This window comes from Zophobas morio, unplaced genomic scaffold, assembly GCF_036711695.1.
Source record: "Zophobas morio isolate AGI-343-1 ecotype UQ-CSIRO unplaced genomic scaffold, CSIRO_AGI_Zmor_V1 ptg000011l, whole genome shotgun sequence".
NCBI lineage: Eukaryota > Metazoa > Arthropoda > Insecta > Coleoptera > Tenebrionidae > Zophobas > Zophobas morio.
Window position 1 is genome coordinate 13,441,706 of NW_026972116.1, and position 21,230 is coordinate 13,462,935.

The 21,230-nt window shown below is 35.5% G+C and overlaps 1 protein-coding gene across 6 annotated transcripts in view; it reads left to right on the forward strand.

Moving 5' to 3' along the window:
- Positions 1-21,230, forward strand: part of Kug (kugelei) — a 418,182-nt gene that overhangs the window by 100,910 nt on the left and 296,042 nt on the right. For all 6 annotated transcript variants that reach the window (XM_064053266.1, XM_064053261.1, XM_064053265.1 and 3 more), the window contains 2 exons: positions 11,282-11,943; positions 16,569-19,270. In XM_064053266.1, coding sequence (XP_063909336.1) covers positions 11,306-11,943; positions 16,569-19,270 — 3,340 coding nt within the window. In that variant the 5' untranslated portion in view covers positions 11,282-11,305. The remainder of the gene's footprint in view (positions 1-11,281; positions 11,944-16,568; positions 19,271-21,230) is intronic.

Here is a 21,230-nt window from a genome sequence, read left to right on the forward strand (position 1 = left end):
GTGTTTTCGCATCGCTTGCATTTCCGAGCAAATAGGTGTGATTGAACAATGAGTTGGATCAATACTCGCTAACATGATCCATTCCTTCTTTTCGGTGTGATAAAACACGGAGCGTTAATCTAGTAGATGGAACATGTTTGGTCCAGTCATTTGCATAAAGAGTCGAACTTGATCAGTTGGAAAATTCTATCCGGGTGGCGTTTTTTAAACCTACATGCGGCAGCCCACACTAAATTAATCAGCGGAGTGAATGCAAATATTTGCTATTCCTTGTATCGGTGCGTCTCTTGAGGCTGCAGCAATCTGTTGATTTGGCCAAAAACCCAATTAGTAAATGAAAGATGACTCTCGAGGCTCGAGTTGGGGATTTAATAAGGAGCTTGGAAGATACAACGGCGTCTTGCAAGGGTTGTCCGTTCTACTCGGGAAGAGGTCATAGTGAAAGTTGATTGTTACGACCTCGGGGACATTATCCTCCAACGAGATGGTCTGCTGTCTTCAAGTTTCCGAAGTGTGGTGATCTGTGAAGGATAGGCAGACACAATACCCACTAGAATGGCACCATCTGCCTCTAATGGCACGCTTGTACGGATTAGTTGGATTTAACAAACACCCACCGCGGTGAACGTCAAAGCCAGTGTTATGCAAATAAGACGCTTGATGACCTCTCTTTGTTTTATATAAAATTATCGCGGTTATGTACGACAATGAATGTCTTTTTCAGCGTTTGTTTGATAACATTGTCAAAGAATTAATTAGGCTGTACCAGCTACATTGTACTTTTTGCTCTGTTTTCACCTCGGAATACAAACAACTCCATGTCAAACATAATGATGAATAATTGCCGTTTGATTCAGGTTCTCTGCATATATCGCCCGGTTATTAATTTTAATATAAAAGATGCCTATTTATTCAAAGGTACAAAGCGTGACAGGGGTCGCTTTCATCTGCGATGGGTTTAAATGGATTAAAGTTATTTATTTCAAAATTGAAATATTGTTTTCACTTGCGTCATTCATTACGCAAAACGGCATTCAAAATACATCGTAAACATCTTGAGTGCACTTCATTGTTTGTTTATATAAACATGAACATGGGCAATTTCATGTTTTACGTCTAGTGGATGGAATGACGGGTCAAACTACTAACCAAAATGCTTACGAATCTAACAGTCGTAAAGTCGCTTTTAACACTTGATAAAACTTTCAAAGCTGATGCCGCCTATGCTAAAGTTGGCCAACACTTAATAAAGTATCTTTTGTGAACACAGCAGAATGACATATGGTGCCTTTAAATACGACGACTGTCTTATTATTTGATAGTTAACATTACAATGCGTGTGTTTAGCTGAATTCACCACTAATTTTCAACAACAAAGTTTCTAACATAGACACCGCCTAGACAACTTGATTTACCTAACTAACCCCTCTTTCGTATTGCATAAGAATATTTATATTTTATTTTCTAAAAGTTAAAGAGGCCACACCTCTAATGTGGTAGAACCATGATCGCAGACTTTTGACTAAAGCTGGACGATCGTCAAACGGTGAACGGGGGCGGATCTGTTATACTCAGGTATGAATTTAACACATACATAGTGATAAGAATGTTAAATTGTATGGGGATGTAAGGTTAGTTTAACGCGTAAAATAATGGCAACCTGTGGTGTTTTTGTAAAATAAAATTTAAATAATCGGGGCTGGTAAACAAACAAGCACAGACGGTGCTATTTCGGGGCGTCATTAGCATATCATCTCATTAACCTGCTTGATACGTGCGGAAAAAACAAACAAAATAACGCACTCAACTCAGATTAACGAACTAGTTGCTTGAAAATTAATTCATTAGTAACGAGGTTGTTGGAACTATTTCCTTAATCAGAGTATCGTTGCGGATAGAACCACCCTCATTTATGAATGACATAATAATAGTCCCGAGGCCAAATCCCGTGGGAGTGAGAATTCCGGGCTTGTCCTATTACGTATGCACATATCTGTTGGCAAAATTTTCCCAGTTTTTGTAATCGAACACCTACACGTAGATATAAATTCGGGCAGCGCTGTTCCTGTTTATGTATAAAGGGTGAGTCAACACTTGAATCCGACCTTCATAAATCAGAAGAGGCCGTAAAAAATAAAATTATTTTTGGAGATTCCAAAATATTACCCACGGTCTTTAAAGTGACGTAGATCGATGAATGCGAGTTCTTAAACAAGCCGCATAAAAATGTCAAAAAATTTTAAAAATGGCATTTTTATACTTGTAATTTAGTTACACGGATAAATAACGAAGCTGAGATTTGAATTATGGAAGTTCATAGCCACCAAAATCCTTCTGACAGGAGGAACGGGTTTAAGTGAAATATCAGTAGAACTATTAGGAATTGTGTACTCTCGTGAAAGTAATTAATGTACGTGCACACATCGTACGTACATATGAGTTTGGGTTCGCTTGGTTAATAATTCAGGATGTCGTATGAATTTAGGTACCTGATACATGCAGTCGTAATCCGTGTAATTAATTCTAAGTGAGAATTTTCGACCCGGACAATTGGTTTATTGCACGGCGTAGACCCTCACGCATATTAAATCGCGTAATGGGGGTGGCAGGAGGGCATCCATCCAAATGTCGCGTTAAATTAAGATGTGCGAAGAACTCGCCTAAACCGAAAATGACATCTATGAAGCTCCACACAGCTATTTAAATTATCGGTCCTGATTTATTGATCGTTCTCATTTCGGAATTGACAGCTATAACGTCATCACGACCGGCTCATTGTCACGGTCAAACCACGTTTCACTTACTGGAAGCAAAAGATTCGGATTTTAACAGAAACTGCTTGGATGACAGTTTTCATTAAATGAAGTCGGACTGCAGTTTGCATAACATGTCAGTTAAAAGAATTTGGAATAATAATGTTTCGTCGTCGTTTCTCAGCAAAGTACAAATTATAACTGTCAACATAACAGAACGAAATGTCTGTACCGTTTTGGCAGGAGTTACTCACGTTGTCAACAATGTGTACAAAGAACTCGGTTAGTATTGCTGCAATTTTTTTTTCTACTCCCACATAGTAATCCATGAATTACGAACTGTCTAGCCTCATAGTAAAACCATAGTTACACCCACTGGCATGTAATGAATGAACAGGCACGTAATATATATATATTACGTGCCTGTTTGGGTAGTTTCCATAGCAACTATAAATATTTGCTTTCCCAAAGAAATTTCTTCTGAAAGTGATTCTTCAGTATAGATCATAGAAAAAGTATATGACACAACTCTGGTGGTAAGCTAATTACGAACTCATATTACATCACTCGCTCGCTACGCTCGCTCGTGTATAAACTTCGTTCGTAATTAGCTTCTTACCACCCTCGATATGTAATATACTATTATAGTCGATACTTAATTTTATATTGCGCTGTAAGTAATGTCATAATTATATTGGCACTTTAATAATAATGCGATAATTGCTTAACGTACTTTTCTGACGTATTTGAGAAAAGCATTGTAATAGATAATGCTAATTTCACATTTTCTTGAAGTTTTATAGCTCCCAGAATTTGAAAAAATAGGTCTCCCATTTCCGCAGGTCTGTCTATATTGTTATGTGATGACGTCATTTCAAAATTTGGCTCAGTAAATCACGATTAAAATGTGTGAAGTAATATGCTTCTGCATCTAAGATTTATTAATTCGTCGCTATTTTTTACTTTGAGCGTGTAGGTTCAAAGAAAATCAAAATTTCACAATAATCTGTTCGAATTTAACGTAATACAATATCTATTGCGTTGAGATTTTGCTTTAAGGTTATCGTGAACATAATTCGCTCATCAGAATTCATCTGATCATCTCCGAAAACTTTGTTTCAAATTTTGGCAAGATATAACATTGATTGAATACATGCTGAACCACAGTTAAAATTTATTAGTTCATCCCGTCTAGAAAGTTAATGACGTCGCAAATATTTATTAGTTAACATTGTTTTGTATTTTAGTTATTATTATGATAAGGGACCCATTTTCCAAAAAAGCGATGAGTGTTTTTTGTTTAATATTAAACAGAAATAAATTCAGTTAATTAGTGTTCCTGGTTAAAACTTCCAGCTACTATTAAAAATTTCCGTAATTTTCTGCAACAATTTATGCATTTGAAGCCTCCGCCGGACTTTCGTGCACTAGACTCGTTAAGTGTGCAAATCAAATTAAGAACTGGCATGAAATAAAATTAAAAATTATCGCAACTTTAAAGCCCGGAATTATGGAGGTATGCACAAAGTGAACCGTAACGAAGTACGGCTAGATTCAGCATAGTTAACAATAATATATTTGCATTTTAAAGGGCGTAATTAAACTCCACATTTCTGTTTTTAAAATCTTGTTATGCACACGTCCATTTTTATTACCGGAGTAGAATTCGGTTTTATTTTTTTGGGTTCTGTATGCGAATACATTAGTTGTGCTGAAATACGGAAACAGGCGGAAAGGAAGCAAAATTGAAAAAAAATCAAGTACATCAGAAACTCGATATTGTTGGTGTTTGCGCATTTCTTGTGCGCGAATCGTTTAAATTCGAAGACATTAAGGAACATTCAAAGGCAATCCATTTAAGCATCAACCATTTGGCGTAGGATTTTCATTCCGAAAAATAACGATTACCTGACGATCTCATCTTTATTCATAAATTGAAATTGCAAACCACGTTGAAGTAAAAGCGCAGAATAAATGATTTTAATCGAAGAGAAAAATTGAAAAGAGAGAAATGGTTTACTATCCAGGCTGTCCGAAAATAGTTGTAAAAGTTATTCTGCAGTTTGATTAAACTGTAAGTTCTTTCAGGAATTTTTCCAAGCGGTGAAATTAGATTGATTTTGTTCAACGGCTTTATTTGATGTTTTTGAATCAATTATTTATGTTGATGTGTTTGCCGTACATTACATTTAATTTGGTAGATGTGTGTTGTGGTTTGTTTTTACCGCGCTACTTCAACACAGAATATCGTAATTTGGTTTAACACTCCATAAATCATTTTTTACTTAACCGTATTAATATTTGAGTAGTTTTATTGATGTATGACTCCGTGAGTTACCACTACCTAAAACACGGGTTTACTAAGACGGGATTATTATTATAGTTCGCACACCCTCCTCTATTACTTTTAATTTCTTTCCATTTTCTTTTGTTTGCATTTGGATTATCGTCCTGTTCCGTCATGGACAAAATAATCCCCCAAAAATAATTTCATTCGTACACATCCGAACTCATTTGTTACCGCTGAGCGTGGAAAAAATTTTCATTGTACTACGTAAAAATTGATGTTTATTATCCGCCAAGAGGGGTGATAGCGATAAAACGATTGTATAGGCTTGTTGTATCGAACAAACTACCCACTGGTCGGGCAATACTTCACTTTTTGTGACAATCGCTTATCAAGCATTCGACATGTCACTATACATTGACTGCTGGGTGGCAATTTATTTTAATCAGTCGCTTCAATCGTATTTTTTTTTTTTCACAATGGAAAGTTAATCTCGTTTTTTTCTTTATCTTCGGTGCGTCATTCTGAAGAGATCGAAATCGCGGTTCCGTCATAAAGAAACACGGAAATATTCTGTGGCGTATAAACAGTTTAATGAATCGAAACTTGCTGACGAACGGCATTGAAAAAGTAAGGAGAAAAGACCAGGCTCTGAAAAAGTTGGGATAATGACCGTGGTTGTTATTGGAAAGAAACAAGCTAATGAATTCAAAAAATAGGGCACCAGATTTTTGTTTGAGTGAAAGGTGAACTGTCTTTCGACAGTTATTTTGCACTCTGATTCGAAATCAATACAGATTCCGCGTAGACTTGCGAGCAAATTAAATCACAGATAGTGGCTTACACGAAAATTGTATGATGGAGATATTTAAGGTTCTTGAAAACTCTTTTAGTTACTCGCAGCTTTTTCTGGTTTTTGTTTCTACTTTAATTTTTTCAGACTAATTAAAAATGAATACACATTAGTGTAATTTGTTCATCTAATTTAGAAATTGGTTAATATAATTAATTTAGTTCTAGAAAACGGCAGCGTTGACACTAAAATGTGTCATTTTGAAGTGTCTTCCGTGATAAACCGAACAATACTTAGGGGACAAAACTAGTAGATAGTAATATCGGTCTGGAATGGATATTAGCGCTTGATTTCTCTAAATCGCATTCGCCTAGCATGTTTCCACATTTCCTAACAAACTTACTTTTATACAATTTCAGTAGTTCGACGGTGCGGTTTTGACATGTCTAGAACATGCTTTTCGTGCTGCTGTAGAAAACTGGATTACCGCTGCACTTTTCTGTTTGCGATAAACTCTCGTCCATTTGGCTCAAGGTTTTAGTTTCAAGTAGATTTACAGTTAGTTGTAAAATATTCATCCGTCAAAACACGATTCGTTATGTTGGTTGAAACCTTGTCGGTTCACCGTTTCACAAATTAGTCATTTTCTGTCGCTTGAAATATGAAACTTGCGACACCGTTGGTGTTAAATTCATAAATATTTAAAAATCAGCTACAAGTCGTGGTTTAAAGTGAATTTATTGATGTTTTTTGTTTCACTCAGAAAATGTTATTGTATTGGGAATGCTAATTAATTTTTTGTCGTGCGTTCAATAACACTCGGATTCAGAGTTGGCGTTGGCAAGCTTTTTACATTTGGCGTCACTGATTTAGTTGTTGGTGTCTTAAAAATTTAAAACAAATTTTCGTACAAAAGTCTTAATGCGGCAAGCAGATATTGATTGATTTTGTGGAAACCAACGGTCATCTTTGTATATATTCTTGATGCTTGAACAACCTCCTCAGTAAAGATCCTCGTCAATCGGTGACAGATACGCTAAGCTTGGATAGACAATTACTCGGCGAAATGCTGACAAAACAATTTCATAATGTTGATATTCAACTAGCCTTCATACAAACACTAGCAACAAGTTAATATTCGGTCATTATAAACGACCCTTACGGACACCTCAGTTAAATTACAGAGTAGAGCAGATATGACCTTGCTCTGCATTTGGCGATCTCCAAGCTTCGACCTAGGGTCTGTAATTTACGATTTTACGGAGTAGGAGTGCGTAGGCTTTTTAACTTTTAGGTTGTAAAGTTTTATTATTATACAAAAGTCTACAATATAATATGTACTTGCGAAAAGAAATTTTTTCACTAGCAGCCATGAAGCATGGAAATGTCGACTCGTTTAGAGGTAGCAAATTCAACTTTTGCGACCACGGGTTCAAAAAGAAGATTGAGGTTATGTACGCCATACTTGATGTGATTATTTCTTAAAAAATGAATAAATGTGTGATATTAACATTACTTGAGTATACGCACGGTAGTTGGTAGACGGTGGGAGATAAAATGATTAATTCAGCGACAAATGTAAACGGTTTTCTTTGTGTTGAAGATTTAGATTAAGTTTGATTAGAAATCAAAACAAAATCATGTTGCGTCAAAAAATTGAACGTTTATTTTTTCAATTTATTGTCTTATGGTTTCTACTAGTGAAAAAAATAGTATATTAACCACGGTTGCAAATCCACTTCTAGACCTCGCGCTTCAGAGCTTCTAATTTGCGCTCGGTCTAGAATGCTTGGCTTTGCAACCTTGGCTAATAATATACTATTTTCAGACGTCACATGTTTCTTGCTTTTTATTGTTTATTATATATTTTTTAACGTAAACAGAGATAAAAAATTGTTGAAGGGAAAATTCCGTAATTCAGATATAGGACATAATTTCTTAAAATCTATGGAGATTTTACAAGCAGTATCTCGCATCTGAAACGTTTGGATAATGTTATATTAAGTCAGTATTCTAGATAGAATTTTATGTTTTGTGCTCATTCGTTCATGCTAATATATCCTACATAATCTTCCTTCTCTTCCAAACCGAGTAACAGCAAAAAAAAGTATGTAGTTTATAACGTATTTGTAAATATTTAAATATATATATATTTGTGTAAAGAACCTCCCTTTTGACGTACCGTTCTATACCCAATTCTTTCAATTCTCTAAATTCTATAAATTCTCAAAACTCTCAAAATTTTCAAAACTCTCAAAACTCAAAACTGAAAATTCTCTAAATTCTGTAAATTCTCTAAATTGTCTAAATTCTAAATTCTGTAGGTAAATTCTTTAAATTTTCTCAATTCTCTAAATTCTCAAAATTTTCTCAATTCTCTATATTCTCTAAATTTTTTGAATTCTCTGAATTCTCTAAATTCTCTAAAATCTCTGAATTCTCTAAATTGTCTAAATTCTTTAAATTCTATAAATTTTCTAAATTTTACAGATTCTCTGAATTCCCCGAATTTCTGAATCCTCTGAATGATTCTCTGAATCCTCTGATTTTTTTAATTCTCTGCATCCTCTTAATACTCTGAATTCTCTGAATTAGTATCTGAATCCTTTGAATTCTCTAAATTCTCTAAATTCTTTAAGTTCTCTAATTTCTCTAAATTCTCTAAATTTTCTCAATTGTTCAATTCTTTCAATGTTGTAATTGTTTTTAAGTCTAATATCATTTAAAATTCAAACACCAGAGATCCGAACATTATTGCCAATTTTTTTAAAAATAAGACACTCTACCCCTGAGATTCTTTAAAAAATCAAACACCAGATGCCTCAAGAGCCCTAGATTTATTTAATTTTTTTTTAAATCAAACATCAGGGGTTCTAAGATTTTATAAAGTGTTTTAAAAATCAAGACCCCAAGATCTTTAAATTGTTTTTACAATGAAATAAAAGAGGCTCTCGATATTCTATAAAATTCTTTCAAAAATAATTTTTTAATTCTTGCAATTCTTTAAATTCTTTAAATTCTCTAAATTCTTTAAATTCCATAAATTCTCTATATTCTCTAAATTGTCTAAATCCTCTAAAGTCTCTAAATTCTCTAAATTTTCTCAATTTTTCGATTCTTTCAATGTTATACAGTTTTTTAAAAAAGTCTGATATTTTTTAAAAATCAAACACCCGAGATCCGAACATTATTGCCAATTTTTTTTAAACATAAGACACTCTACCCCTGAGATTCTTTAAATTCTTTAAAAAATCAAACACCAGATGCCTCAAGAGCCCTAGATTATTTTTTTTTTTTTAAATCAAACATCAAGGGTTCTAAGATTTTATAAAGTGTTTTAAAAATCAAGACCCCAAGGTCTTTAAATTGTTTTTACTATGTAATAAAAGAGGCTCTCGATATTCTATAAAATTCTTTCAAAAATAATTTTTTAATTCTTGCAATTCTTTAAATTCTTTAAATTCTCTAAATTCTTTAAATTCCATAAATTTTCTAAATTCTCTAAATCCTCTAAATCCTCTAAAGTCTCTAAATTCTCTAAATGTTCTCAATTTTTCGATTCTTTCAATGTCATACGGTTTTTTAAAAAAGTCTGATATTTTTTAAAAATCAAACACTAGGGATTTGAAGATTATTGTAAATTTCTTTAAACACAAAACACTCGACCCCTGAGATTCTTTAAATTCTTTAAAAAATCAAACACGAGATGCCTCCGAGACTTTATAAAATTATTTTAAAAATAATAATCAATCAAGCGCCCCGGATTCATTTTTTTTAATCAAACATCGAGAGTTTTAAGATTCTATAAAATTTTTTCGAACATATTTTTTTTTGTTCTTGTAATTTCCTGAATTCTCTGAATTCTCCAAATTTTTCAATTCTTTCAATTCAATTCTTTCAGTTGTTTCAGTTGTTTCAGTTCTTTCAGTTCTTTCAATTCTTTCAATTCTTTCGGTTTTTTCAATTCTTTCGGTTCGTTCAATTCTGTCGATTCTTTCAATCCTTTCAATTTTTTCTATTCTTTCGATTCTTTCGATTCTTTCAGTTCTTTCAATAATACTTTCAATCCTTTAAAAAATAGAATGCTGGGGCCTCTGAGATTCTATAAATCCTTTCTTTTAAAAATCAAACAGCAGGAGCTTCTGAGATTATTCAAATTTTTTATAAATAAAACTCAAAGGTAGCCTTAGATTCTTTAAAATTCTTTTAAAAATCAAACACCTGGCACTACCAGAAGTGATTGCTTAAAATCTTTTCAAAATAAAACACAAGTAGTCCGCTAGATTCTTTAAAATTCTTTTAAAACACTAGGGGTCCTGAGATTCTTTCAAATATTCTCAAAAACAAATCCAATGTCGCCGCCTCCCCAGTAACCGAAGCAGTCGTCGCTAGAGAGGTCACAGGACGACCATGTCTGGGATTCCACTGCTTTTTATGTGCCGAAAGTTTTTTGACTTATCCGATAATTTCTTTATGTAAGCCGTATTTTTTCCGGGTCGCTGGAGGTAAATTGCATATGTGCATAAAACTGTCTATTTAGCAACAGTTGTGTATATTTTGACAAATATTTGTGCATCCAGTCGTTTCCAAAAAGTTTCGGGCAAGATGAGCAAATCAGGTTCCCATAGATCAATGAAAAGCAATAGGAATACCACTTTTATGTCAATGTCATTTACCCGAAATTTTTTGGAAACGACGGTATAAATCCACCTTTTAGATGATGTGCGATTTCATTTCAAAGACGTAGAATATCAAATTTCTTAGAAAAATTCGTAAAATTCGGGTGTACTTATACACATTGTATTTTAAGGTCAATTATTCTTATATGTAAAATTAAAAATAGACGAACAGACGGAAAGAGGAAACTTATTTTGGGTCCTGATAAACGTAAAGAAAGTGGAAAAAGCTGTTCACACTGAACTCTCATTACCATCAGTTTGGTATTTCAAAGGTGAAGGAAGATCGTATAAATATCTAGACACAATTTAGAAATATGAAATTCTTAAAATTATTGTCGAGATTTTAAATTTGGTAAACTGAGAAGATCTTCAACTTTCTGATCGAATTTGATTATTGAGTGGATTTATTAACGTGCGCCTTGATCATTACACCTTTTGAAGCTGAAACTAACCTCAGCAATTGTGTTCCTTCAAGCTTCTCGACGTCTCCAATGACACTATTTCATCCCCATGAATAATGCAAGCTTTCGAGTAACAGGTTCTCACAAAAACAATTTTATTATTTCATGATATTTCAGTATGTATAGGAAACACCCGTGCAGCAGGAAATTATCCTAGCAAATACCAGCAAACAAACCCGTTCGAATAAGTTTATTTTATCCTGGAGGAATTTGTTGTTTCAGATTGACTAAATAATTCCGCGCTGCCTCAGCCTCGCCTCCTAGAACGTAACATATTAATCGCATTTAACGAATTCCCTTTGTTGTAGATGCAATGGAGATGAGCTGAGAAGATGTCTCCCAGCGCTTTCGCCTGCTACCTCCTGGTGATCGTGCTTACCCAGGCCGAGTCGGAGGTGGACTTCCGCTTCACGCAGCACCTCTACAATGTCAGCATCCCCGAGAACAGCGTCGCCAAGACCTACGCGACGCAAGCACCAGGTGCCGAGCGTATGGGCATCCACGTGCGCTCGAATGCTCTCAGCGACGTACGATATAAGATAGTGGACGGAGACAGGGACAAGTTTTTTAAGGCCGAGGACCGACTCATCGGCGATTTCTGTTTCTTGTTTATTCGGACTCGAACGGGCAATAACGATGTGCTGAACCGCGAACGCAAAGACAAGTACGTGCTGCAAGTGCGCGCCACCGCGATGAAGAGGGACGGCAAGCAGAAGGTGTCCTTCTCGACGGACACTACTGTGGTAGTTACCGTTCTAGATACAAACGATCTCAACCCTCTCTTTTATCCCACCGAATACAACACTACAGTTTTCGAAGACACGCCCGTACATCAGAGTATCCTCAAAGTGGTTGCGGAGGACGCGGATCTGGGGAGAAACGGGGAGATTTATTATAGCTTCGCCGAGGAAACGGACAAGTTCGCAATTCACCCCATGTCGGGGGTGATCTCGTTGAGCAGGCCGTTGAGGTATGCAGACTTGGTTAATCGATACAATAAGAAAGAATCTTGAAACCGCATTGATAGGTATATCTTACAGCCACAACGCAGGTGATTTTTAAAAGTAATAAACCACCAGAATTGTAAATGTTTATAAAATAGTTGGTTATTTTTAAGAATTAATGTGTTCATTTTAAACCAGCTCAGTTTAAGTTTTGGCAGTAATATATACAGCTTTCAAACACATACTGTTTTTTGAAAACTTCAAGATGTTTCATGTAAGAAAACAAAGTTCATCTGTAACATTAACATTGTATTTCTTCTTAATTAATGCCCGAAACTTTTTTATATGATACTTTCTTTACATACCTGGGATAGCAGTTTTGATATATTAGATACGGTATATTGATTTACGATGAAACTTAAATGAATTTATAAAAGAGAATAAAAATTGCTTCCTCATAATGTCCCTTGGTAGCATTTTTTCAGTACATGAGAATTTATTGCTACTTACTTTTTTCTATCAACGCGATCTTGTAACGGATGCTCTTTTTTCTGAATTTTCCTTACAACTTCTAATGGCGTCGTTTCCATCAATCTCATGTTGATCTTGTTTTTTTGCGTTCTGAATTTTCAGGTAAAGTTCTTGTGGTTTTCTTTGCATTCAAAATATTCTAGTATTTTTGTCCGGATTATTTTTCCACTTTTTGTTTTTATAGTCTGTCCATCTCGTCTTTACCCATCAGTTTTTACTGCAGTAACTTTTTTTGAATTATTTTCCTCTTAATTCTGCTGTATCTGGAAAGTTTTTTTTGTTTGCTATTTTTTTTTTTTAAATAATCCAATGTCTAACCTTTTGACATTTTACTTGCTATACTCTTGTTTTACATCTTCAAGGTGCACGCTTTTGTATCTACGTTACTCTAGAGACAATTTCGTCTCTTTGCATTATTTATAATGTCTTTAGCGTAAGATGGGAGTCCTCTGAAAAAGTAGGTCCTATTTTCGTTTGTCGTCTGTTGGCGTTTATATTAGACAGATAAAAGCTGAAACTGTGATTGAAATTTTTAGTGTATTTTAGGAATGTTTAAATGCTAAAACGCCCCATAAAATTTGTCTGATCATACCCACCAACAATTTAATAACGTCATTTAAAAATTTCTCTAGGTAAATCCTATTTAAATTTTCTAAAATAATATACGTTTATCCCCGTGGTTTATTTATTTGCCCTCATTCATGGACGACTGACTACTTCATGTTTTATCTACATTTCATGACCCGTAGAGTACGAAAAAGAAGGTCTTCTGTTTCCGTCTGTCTTCCGTCTGTCCGCCGTATGTGTTTGTTTTTATTAGACAAATAATGTCCGAAATTGAAATAATACCGATTGTATGTTAGGAATATCATGCAAATGGTAAAACGCTAATCAAAATTTGCCTAATCATCCCCAACAAAAATGGAATTGCGTTATCTCCAATCAAGATGTATGTATTTTTGAAAAAAAAAATACAAAATTGTATTACATAACAGCACTTTACAATTTAACATTGAAATTGCAACACGAGTGTTCTTAAAATTTTGTCGAATAAATGTTGCTTAATATTCAAAACTAACATAGCCCTGAACTTATGGTTGATGAATTCGTGTTGAATTTTTATTTTAGATATAGAAAAAAAAAAACAAAATTTTATAACAATTTTTCGATTTCTTAATTTTCCGACAACAGTTTTTAGTTTTTTGTTTAGTTTTTGCCGTTTCTCAATTTTCGATTTTTGGATTTCTCGATTTTTTTTATTTTCCCAATTCTTGATTTGTCGACTTTCGATTTTTCAGTTTTTCAATTCTTAAATTTTTCGGTTTCTCAGGTTTTTGATTTTTTACATTTTCGATCTTTGAGTTTTGGATTTTTCACTTTTTCGAAATTTCAGTTTTGGGATTTTTCAATATTTTTTCGCTTCTTCAATTTTTCGATGTTTCGATTTTTTATACTCCAGATTTCTGGACTTTTCAATTTTTCGATTCTTGAGTTTTTCGATATTTTAATTTTTCGATTTCTCGTTCCCTCAATTTTTTGACTTCTGAGTTTTTGATGTTCGGGTTTTTAATTTTTCGTTTTTTCAGTTTGTCAACTTCTCGATTTCTCCATTAATCGTAATTTCGACGTTTAGATGATTCAATTTTCAGATTTTTTTCTTTTTCAATTTAAAATTTTTCAATTTTTAGTTTATCGGTTTTGGGCAATTTCGATTTCTCAATTTTTCAATTTCTCGAGTTTTCAATTTATCGATTTTTCGATCTTCTCATGTTTCGATTTGTCGATGTTTAAATTTTTTAATTTTTTGGTATTTCAATTTTTTGATTTCTTGGTTTTTCAATTTTCGATTCTTTAGTTTTTTTATTATTGCCGTTTCTAAATTTTCGATTTCCTGATTATTTATTTTTCAACTTTTCGATTTCTCGATTTTTTTATTTTACCAATCCTTGATTTGTCGACCTTTCGAGGTTCGATTCCTCGACTTTTTCAGGATCTCAGGTCTTAGATTTTTCAATTTTTCGATTTTTTAAATTTTCGATGTTTTAGTTTTGGGAAATTTCAGTTTTGCGATTTTTCGTTTTTTCGATGTTTCGATTTTTCGATTTTTTAAATTCTAGATTTCTAGATTTTTCAATTTTTCAAATCTTCAGTGTTTCGATATTTTAATTTTGTGATTTCTCGTTCCCTTCGATTTTTCGACTTCTGAGTTTTTGATGTTCGGGTTCTTCAATTTTTCGTTTTCTTCCTTTAAATTACTCAATTTTCAGATTTTTGTTCTTTTTCAATTTTAAATTTTCCAATTTTTAATTTGTGGATTTTGGGTAATTTTGATTTCTCAGTTTTTCGATTTCTCAATCTTCTCATGTTTCGATTTGTCGATGTGTGAATTTTTTAATTTTTCGTTGTTTCAATTTTTCGATTTCTTGGTTTCTCATTTTTCGATTCCTTCGTTTTTTTTTATTTTTGGCGTTTCTGAATTCTCAATTTTTAGATTTCTTGATTAATCAAATTTTCAACTTTTCGATTTCTCGATTTTTTTATTTACCCAATTCTTGATTTGTCTCGAGGTTCGATTTCTCGACTTTCGATTTTTCAGTTTTTCACTTCTTGATTTTTTCGATTTTCCAGGTTTTTGATTTTTCAGTTTTTTATTTTTTAAATTTTCGATATTTCAGTTTTGGGATTTTTCAATATTATTTCGCTTTAAATTCTAGATTTCTTGATTTTTCATTTTTTCGATTCTTCAGTGTTCTCGTTCCTTCGATTTTTCGACTTCTGAATTTTTGATGTTTTTCAATTTTTCGTTTTTCAGTTTGTCAACTTTTCGATTTTTCCATTTATCGTGATTTTGACGTTTCGTTTATTCAATTTTCAGATTTTTTGTTCTTTTTCAAATTTAAATTTTCCAATTTTTAATTGTCGATTTTGGACAATTTCGATTTCTCAATATTTCAATTTATCGATTTCTCGATCTTCTCATGTTTCGATGTGTCAATGTGTGAATTTTTTAATTTTTCGGTATTTCAGTTTTTCGACTTCTCGGTTTATCGATTTGTCGGCTTTTCGATTTCTAGATTTTTCAATTTATCGATTTTTCAGTTTTTCGATTTTCATGTCAGATCTGGGATTTTTCAATTTTTTGATTTCTCAGGTTTTTTTTTGAATTCTAAGTTTTGTAATTTCTCGATTTCTCGTTTTTTTGATATTTCAGTTTTTCGATTTTTCGTGTTGTCTGTATTTTAGATGTATTTTTAGGAATATCGTGTACCTAGATACATAGCAGAATGTTAACCAAAATTTATCTTATCATTGCCAGCAACAATTTAACTACGTTACCTCAAAATTTTGCATGGAAAATGGTATTAAAATTCTATAAAAGATACTCCTGTATATATTGAGTTTTACCCTTGGCATGAACATTTTCGCAAAAAATGAAAATTTGTCGTAGGTCGCACATTCGATCAGATTCGGCATAGGACACTTTTTTTTGTACTGTACTGGTATTATTTTTTTTTTTTCAAAAAAACTGGATTTGTTTGATTAGTACCTAAGAGGCGAGGGAAATTCTGTCTAATAATATGAGACCAATGTTTCGTGTTGATCTACTTTTCTTTTAGTAGCTGTCGCTATTGTGCTTTTGTTTTTGTATATTCCTATTTACTTTTCTTTTGATTTTTTAAACTATTGAACTTGCGGTATATATCGATTGCATTTTATATTCTTTCTTTTAGTATTTTTTTTGTCCGGTTTTTGCATTTTTCATTTGTTTTCTGAATATTTTTCTTCGTCTTAAAGGACTTTCTTCATATTGTCATTCCGTTTTTAAAAAAAACTAGGATAAAGTGGTCTTAGGGTTCGCGAAAGTAAAATTCATGTTTTTCAACGCTGAAGTAGAAAATTGTGAGATAACGTTCAACGGGGACATATATTCTTACTTTTGCGTTCTAAATGGTTTTGATTTCAATGGGAAAACTTATTTCCTTGCTTGTTTGACCGATATTTGGATGAACAGAAAATACAAATTACGATTCTATAACTTAGGGATAAGAATAATTTTATGTTGCATCTTTGGATATATACATAATATACATTTATATACTTACAATGTCTTGTTTGTCAGGTACAACGAGGGAACCTACCACGAGCTGACCGTCTTGGGCCAAGACCGCGGCGGCGTGTTCAGACAAGGCTCGGGTATGGTGAGTAAGGCGAAGGTGCGCATCCGCGTGAAAAAAGTGAACTTTTTCGCCCCCGAAATCCGCATTCGCCACCACCCTCAAATCGTGGAAAACTCCAACGCGGACATCTTCGCCATCGTCAACGTTTCGGACAAAGACGGAGGTATCCACGGCGAAATCAAAAGTCTGGAGATCGTGGATGGGGACCCCGACGGGCACTTTCGCATCCGTCCAACGAAACAAAAGGGTGAATTCAACATAGAGGTGCTTAAGCTATTGGATAGAGAGAGCACGCCGCAAGGGTACACGTTGAAACTCAGGGCTGTGGATCGCGGAGTGCCGCCGAGAGAGAGTTACAAGTCTGTTCCCGTCCACTTGACGGACCTCAACGACAACGCGCCCGTATTTAATAAGGAGATCTACGAGGTTAAGGTTCCGGAGACCGCTCCGGTCAACACTCCCCTAATAAGACTGAAAGTTACGGACGCGGACGAAGGGAGGAACGCACAAGTGTTCCTGGAGATCGTAGGGGGCAACGAAGGGGGGGAGTTCACCATTAACCCCGAAACCGGGATGCTGTACACGGCTGTTCCTTTGGACGCCGAGAGCAAACAGTTTTACAGCCTCACGGTCTCCGCAATCGACCAGGGGAACGCGGGGACGAGGAAGCAGTCTTCCGCGAAAGTCAAGATTTACGTGGAGGACACCAACGACAACGACCCGATTTTTGACAAGCCGGAGGTGACGGTGTGGATCGACGAGAACATGCCGGCGGGTACGGCCGTGACGACGGTCCACGCGAAAGACAGGGACCGAGGGGAGAACGCGTACATCTCGTATTTAATCGCAAACATTAACAAAGTACCTTTCGAAATAGACCACTTTTCGGGCGTTATTAAAACGGCGGCGCTCTTGGATTACGAGAGCATGCGGCGCGAGTACGTGCTGAGGGTGCGGGCGTCCGATTGGGGCCTGCCGTATAGACGGCAGACAGAAATGCAATTAACTGTTAAAGTTAAAGACATAAACGACAACAGGCCGCAGTTCGAGAAAGTCGATTGTGTGGGTCATATCCCACGGTATGTCTCTATAGGTTCCGAAATTATCACATTGTCGGCTATTGATTTTGACGCCGGCAACATTATTTATTACAGGATTGTGTCAGGAAATGAAGACGGCTGCTTTAGTATTGACGCAACGTCGGGAACTATAACGGTCAGTTGCGATTTGAACGACATCAGGGTGAACGAGAGGGAGATTAATGTGACTGCAACGGACGGCACTCACTTTGCCGATATAGCACGCGTACAAATTAAACTTGTTAATTCGAAAAGAGGAACGCTGGCCAGCGGAAGGCTGCTGAGTGATGATACGGGAGCTTTCGATTGCAAGGACACGGGGGTTGCGAGGAGACTCACAGAAGTACTCGCCGCGGCGGAGAATAACAACAAGCCTCAAACCGAAGAAGAATTCCCAATGATGCCCACACGCTACGGACAGAACTTGAAATCACCCGAATTCATCGACTTCCCGGCCGAAATTAAAGTCAACGAGTCGGTAGCCTTGGGGACGACACTCGTCAAATTGAAAGCCCGCGACAGAGATCTAGGCTACAACGGTAAACTCATCTACGGGATTTCGGGAGGCGACAAACACTCCCAATTTTGCGTGGACATGGACTCCGGCGAGCTGAAAGTCATCGGTTACCTCGACCGAGAGCGCGAATCCGAATACTTCCTCAACATCACCCTATACGATTTGGGTAAACCGCAGAAATCCACGTCTAGAATGCTTCCAATCACGGTCCTCGACGTCAACGATAACGAACCGGTGTTCGAGCGTGCCCTTGCCAGTTTCAGAGTTACCGAAAACGCCCACAACGGAACGGTGATCTTCCGGGCGAACGCGACCGACGCAGACTCCGGGGACAACGCGAAAGTGACTTACTCTCTAGTGACGGACACGAAAGACTTCGCCGTGGATAAATTCACAGGTGCGCTCACCGTGGCCAGCAATTTGGACCGGGAGCGGCGAGACCTGTACGAGCTGCGAATTAGGGCGACCGACGGCGGCGGCAAGGGCCCGGATAATCCGCCTTTGTATTCCGAAGCCCTGGTCAGAATATCAATCGACGATATCAATGACAACGCCCCGAAATTCAGTTTACCCGCTTACACCGTCAAGATACGGGAAGATATACCGAAAGGAAGCGTCGTTGCTGTGGTTACGGCTTCAGACCCTGACCTGGGTAGCGATGGTGAAGTGTTGTATTCCTTGGAGGATAGCGATAGCGATGGTACATTTAAAATTGATCGCTTATCGGGGACGATCAGGACCACAAAGCCGCTCGATTTTGAAGAGAGGCAAGTCCACAGCTTAATCGCGTTCGCTATTGATAAGGGAAATCCGCCGTTGTCTTCGGAAGCGACGGTCACGGTGTACGTGGTAGATGTGAACGAAAATATGCACGCGCCGCAGTTTAGTGATTTGGTGTTGAACGGCACGGTGAAGGAGAACCAACCTGTGGGGACGGTCGTGATGCAGGTGAACGCCAGCGATGCGGACCCTCCGGGGGGCGACAGCAACATCGAGTATTCGATAAGGGGCGGCGATGGAATCGGGATTTTCTCCATCGATAATGAAGGTAAGTGATTTTAGTTCACATTCGTATAACCTCACTAAGTAGACGCGATTGATCCCTAAATTGTAGAGTAATGTAATATAATTAACGTTTTTCGCGGACGGTTGACTACCAAATAAATCTTTTCGGCGAATTTTATATAATTTGAAAGTTGACCGGGAATGGAATTTTTTACCGTGTATTTTTTAATTTTTACATATTTGCTCTTTCGTTATAATTTTCCATTCCCCATTCGCGTTGCTTGAAATGTATAACCTGTCGTCTTTGCAGATAATATGGAACATATTTTTTTTTTCTGTTTATTTTTAATAAACCACTAGGCAGCTCTTAAGTGGATTTTTCATTTCTACTAACAGTACGCTTCATTATAATAGTAATCAACATTTGATCTGTCGGTTTTCTTCAAAGAAAGTGAATTATGTTCCATTTTTTATTAGACGATAACGCATGCTATGTAATAAATCCGTTTGGAGTTAGTTTGACCTAAATAGGTTGTAAATGAAAACTAGAGTTTGAAGTTGATTACTTGTTATAAATAATAGATAATATGACTCCATGGTCAATTTGAAATCAATTTCAAACGTCAAATTTGTGTTGTAATTGGATAATAACGTGATATATATCCAAGGATGCACACACAACTTTAAATGTGAAAAATTTCCAACAGTTCGTGATCAAAAATTGTTGCAGTTTTTTCACTACTTTTTTTAATGATGTCCACAAATTAGTCTTAGCACTGTTATCAACGAAAAAAATAAATTACAAAAAATATACTAAAATTATAAAAGTTACCCATCCACGTTAAGAACTCGAATTTGATGTTATAAAATGAAAGCTATAGCCAATAAACATCTCGAACATTCTGAACTCGATGCGAAACACCGACGCCTTTTGTTAGTGAAATTACAATTTACGGAATCAACAAAAACTAAGACTGTTTATGGTTGTCTTGATTGTCTTCACGTTTTGTGACGTCGGGGTGTTTTGTTGGTGTTGTACTATTGTTTTATCACGTAATCGTCGTCTATTTGGTCGAATTTCCAACAATTTCTAATATATCAGGTTAAGCACACCCGAGGCACCAGATTTTGGCAACAACAAATTTCAGACGCTACTCATCAACATTGCTTGACAAACCGAAGGATTTTTTTCCTTCATTTTGCCTAAGCAATTTATGTTCGTTGTAGAATTTACAATGTGATAGTCGGTACAAATTTATTTATTTCTTTTTTACTTCTCGAGCTTAAGCTAAGGATGTATAGTATTCATTTTATGCCTTCTTGACGTTTCATGAACCTTAGAGTACGAAAAAGATGATTTCCCATTTTCATCTGTCTGTCTGTCTACCGCGTGTATCGATTTATATTAGACACGTAATCCTCGAAACTACTGAACGTATCGTCGCCAAATTTTGTATGTATATTAGGAATATCATGTAGATGGTTAAACGCCAATCAAAATTTGACTAATCATCCCCACCAAAATTTGATGATTTCATCTCAAAGAATTCTATTTTAAAATGATTTCAATATTAAGTATACAACAAGTTTGAAAGTAGACGACAGGCAGATGTAAGTGGGAAACTGCATATTCGTATTTTATGAACGGTGAAATACTAAGAAAGCAGACGTTCGTTCAATTAACTCTGTTGGAATTCTGCGCTGAGCTCTCGCTCTAGCAATAAAATCCAGTGGCACCCAACATTTTTTACAATCATTTAAAGCAATTAAAAATGCAAATTCTTGTACATCTTATGAACTATGAAAAACATGGTGGCCTCCTTTTCGGAGTTCAGTATTGGACTGCTGGTATTCTTGAAATATGATTTTTTCGTGATCTGTTTTGGGTTTAATTCAAAAATTGATTTGTCTGAAGAAATTAAATTATAACCTCCACAAATAGTTTATTGTGAATTGAGAATTTAAGGTTTTTTGTGAAAAAACAAAAGTCTATAAATTATGGC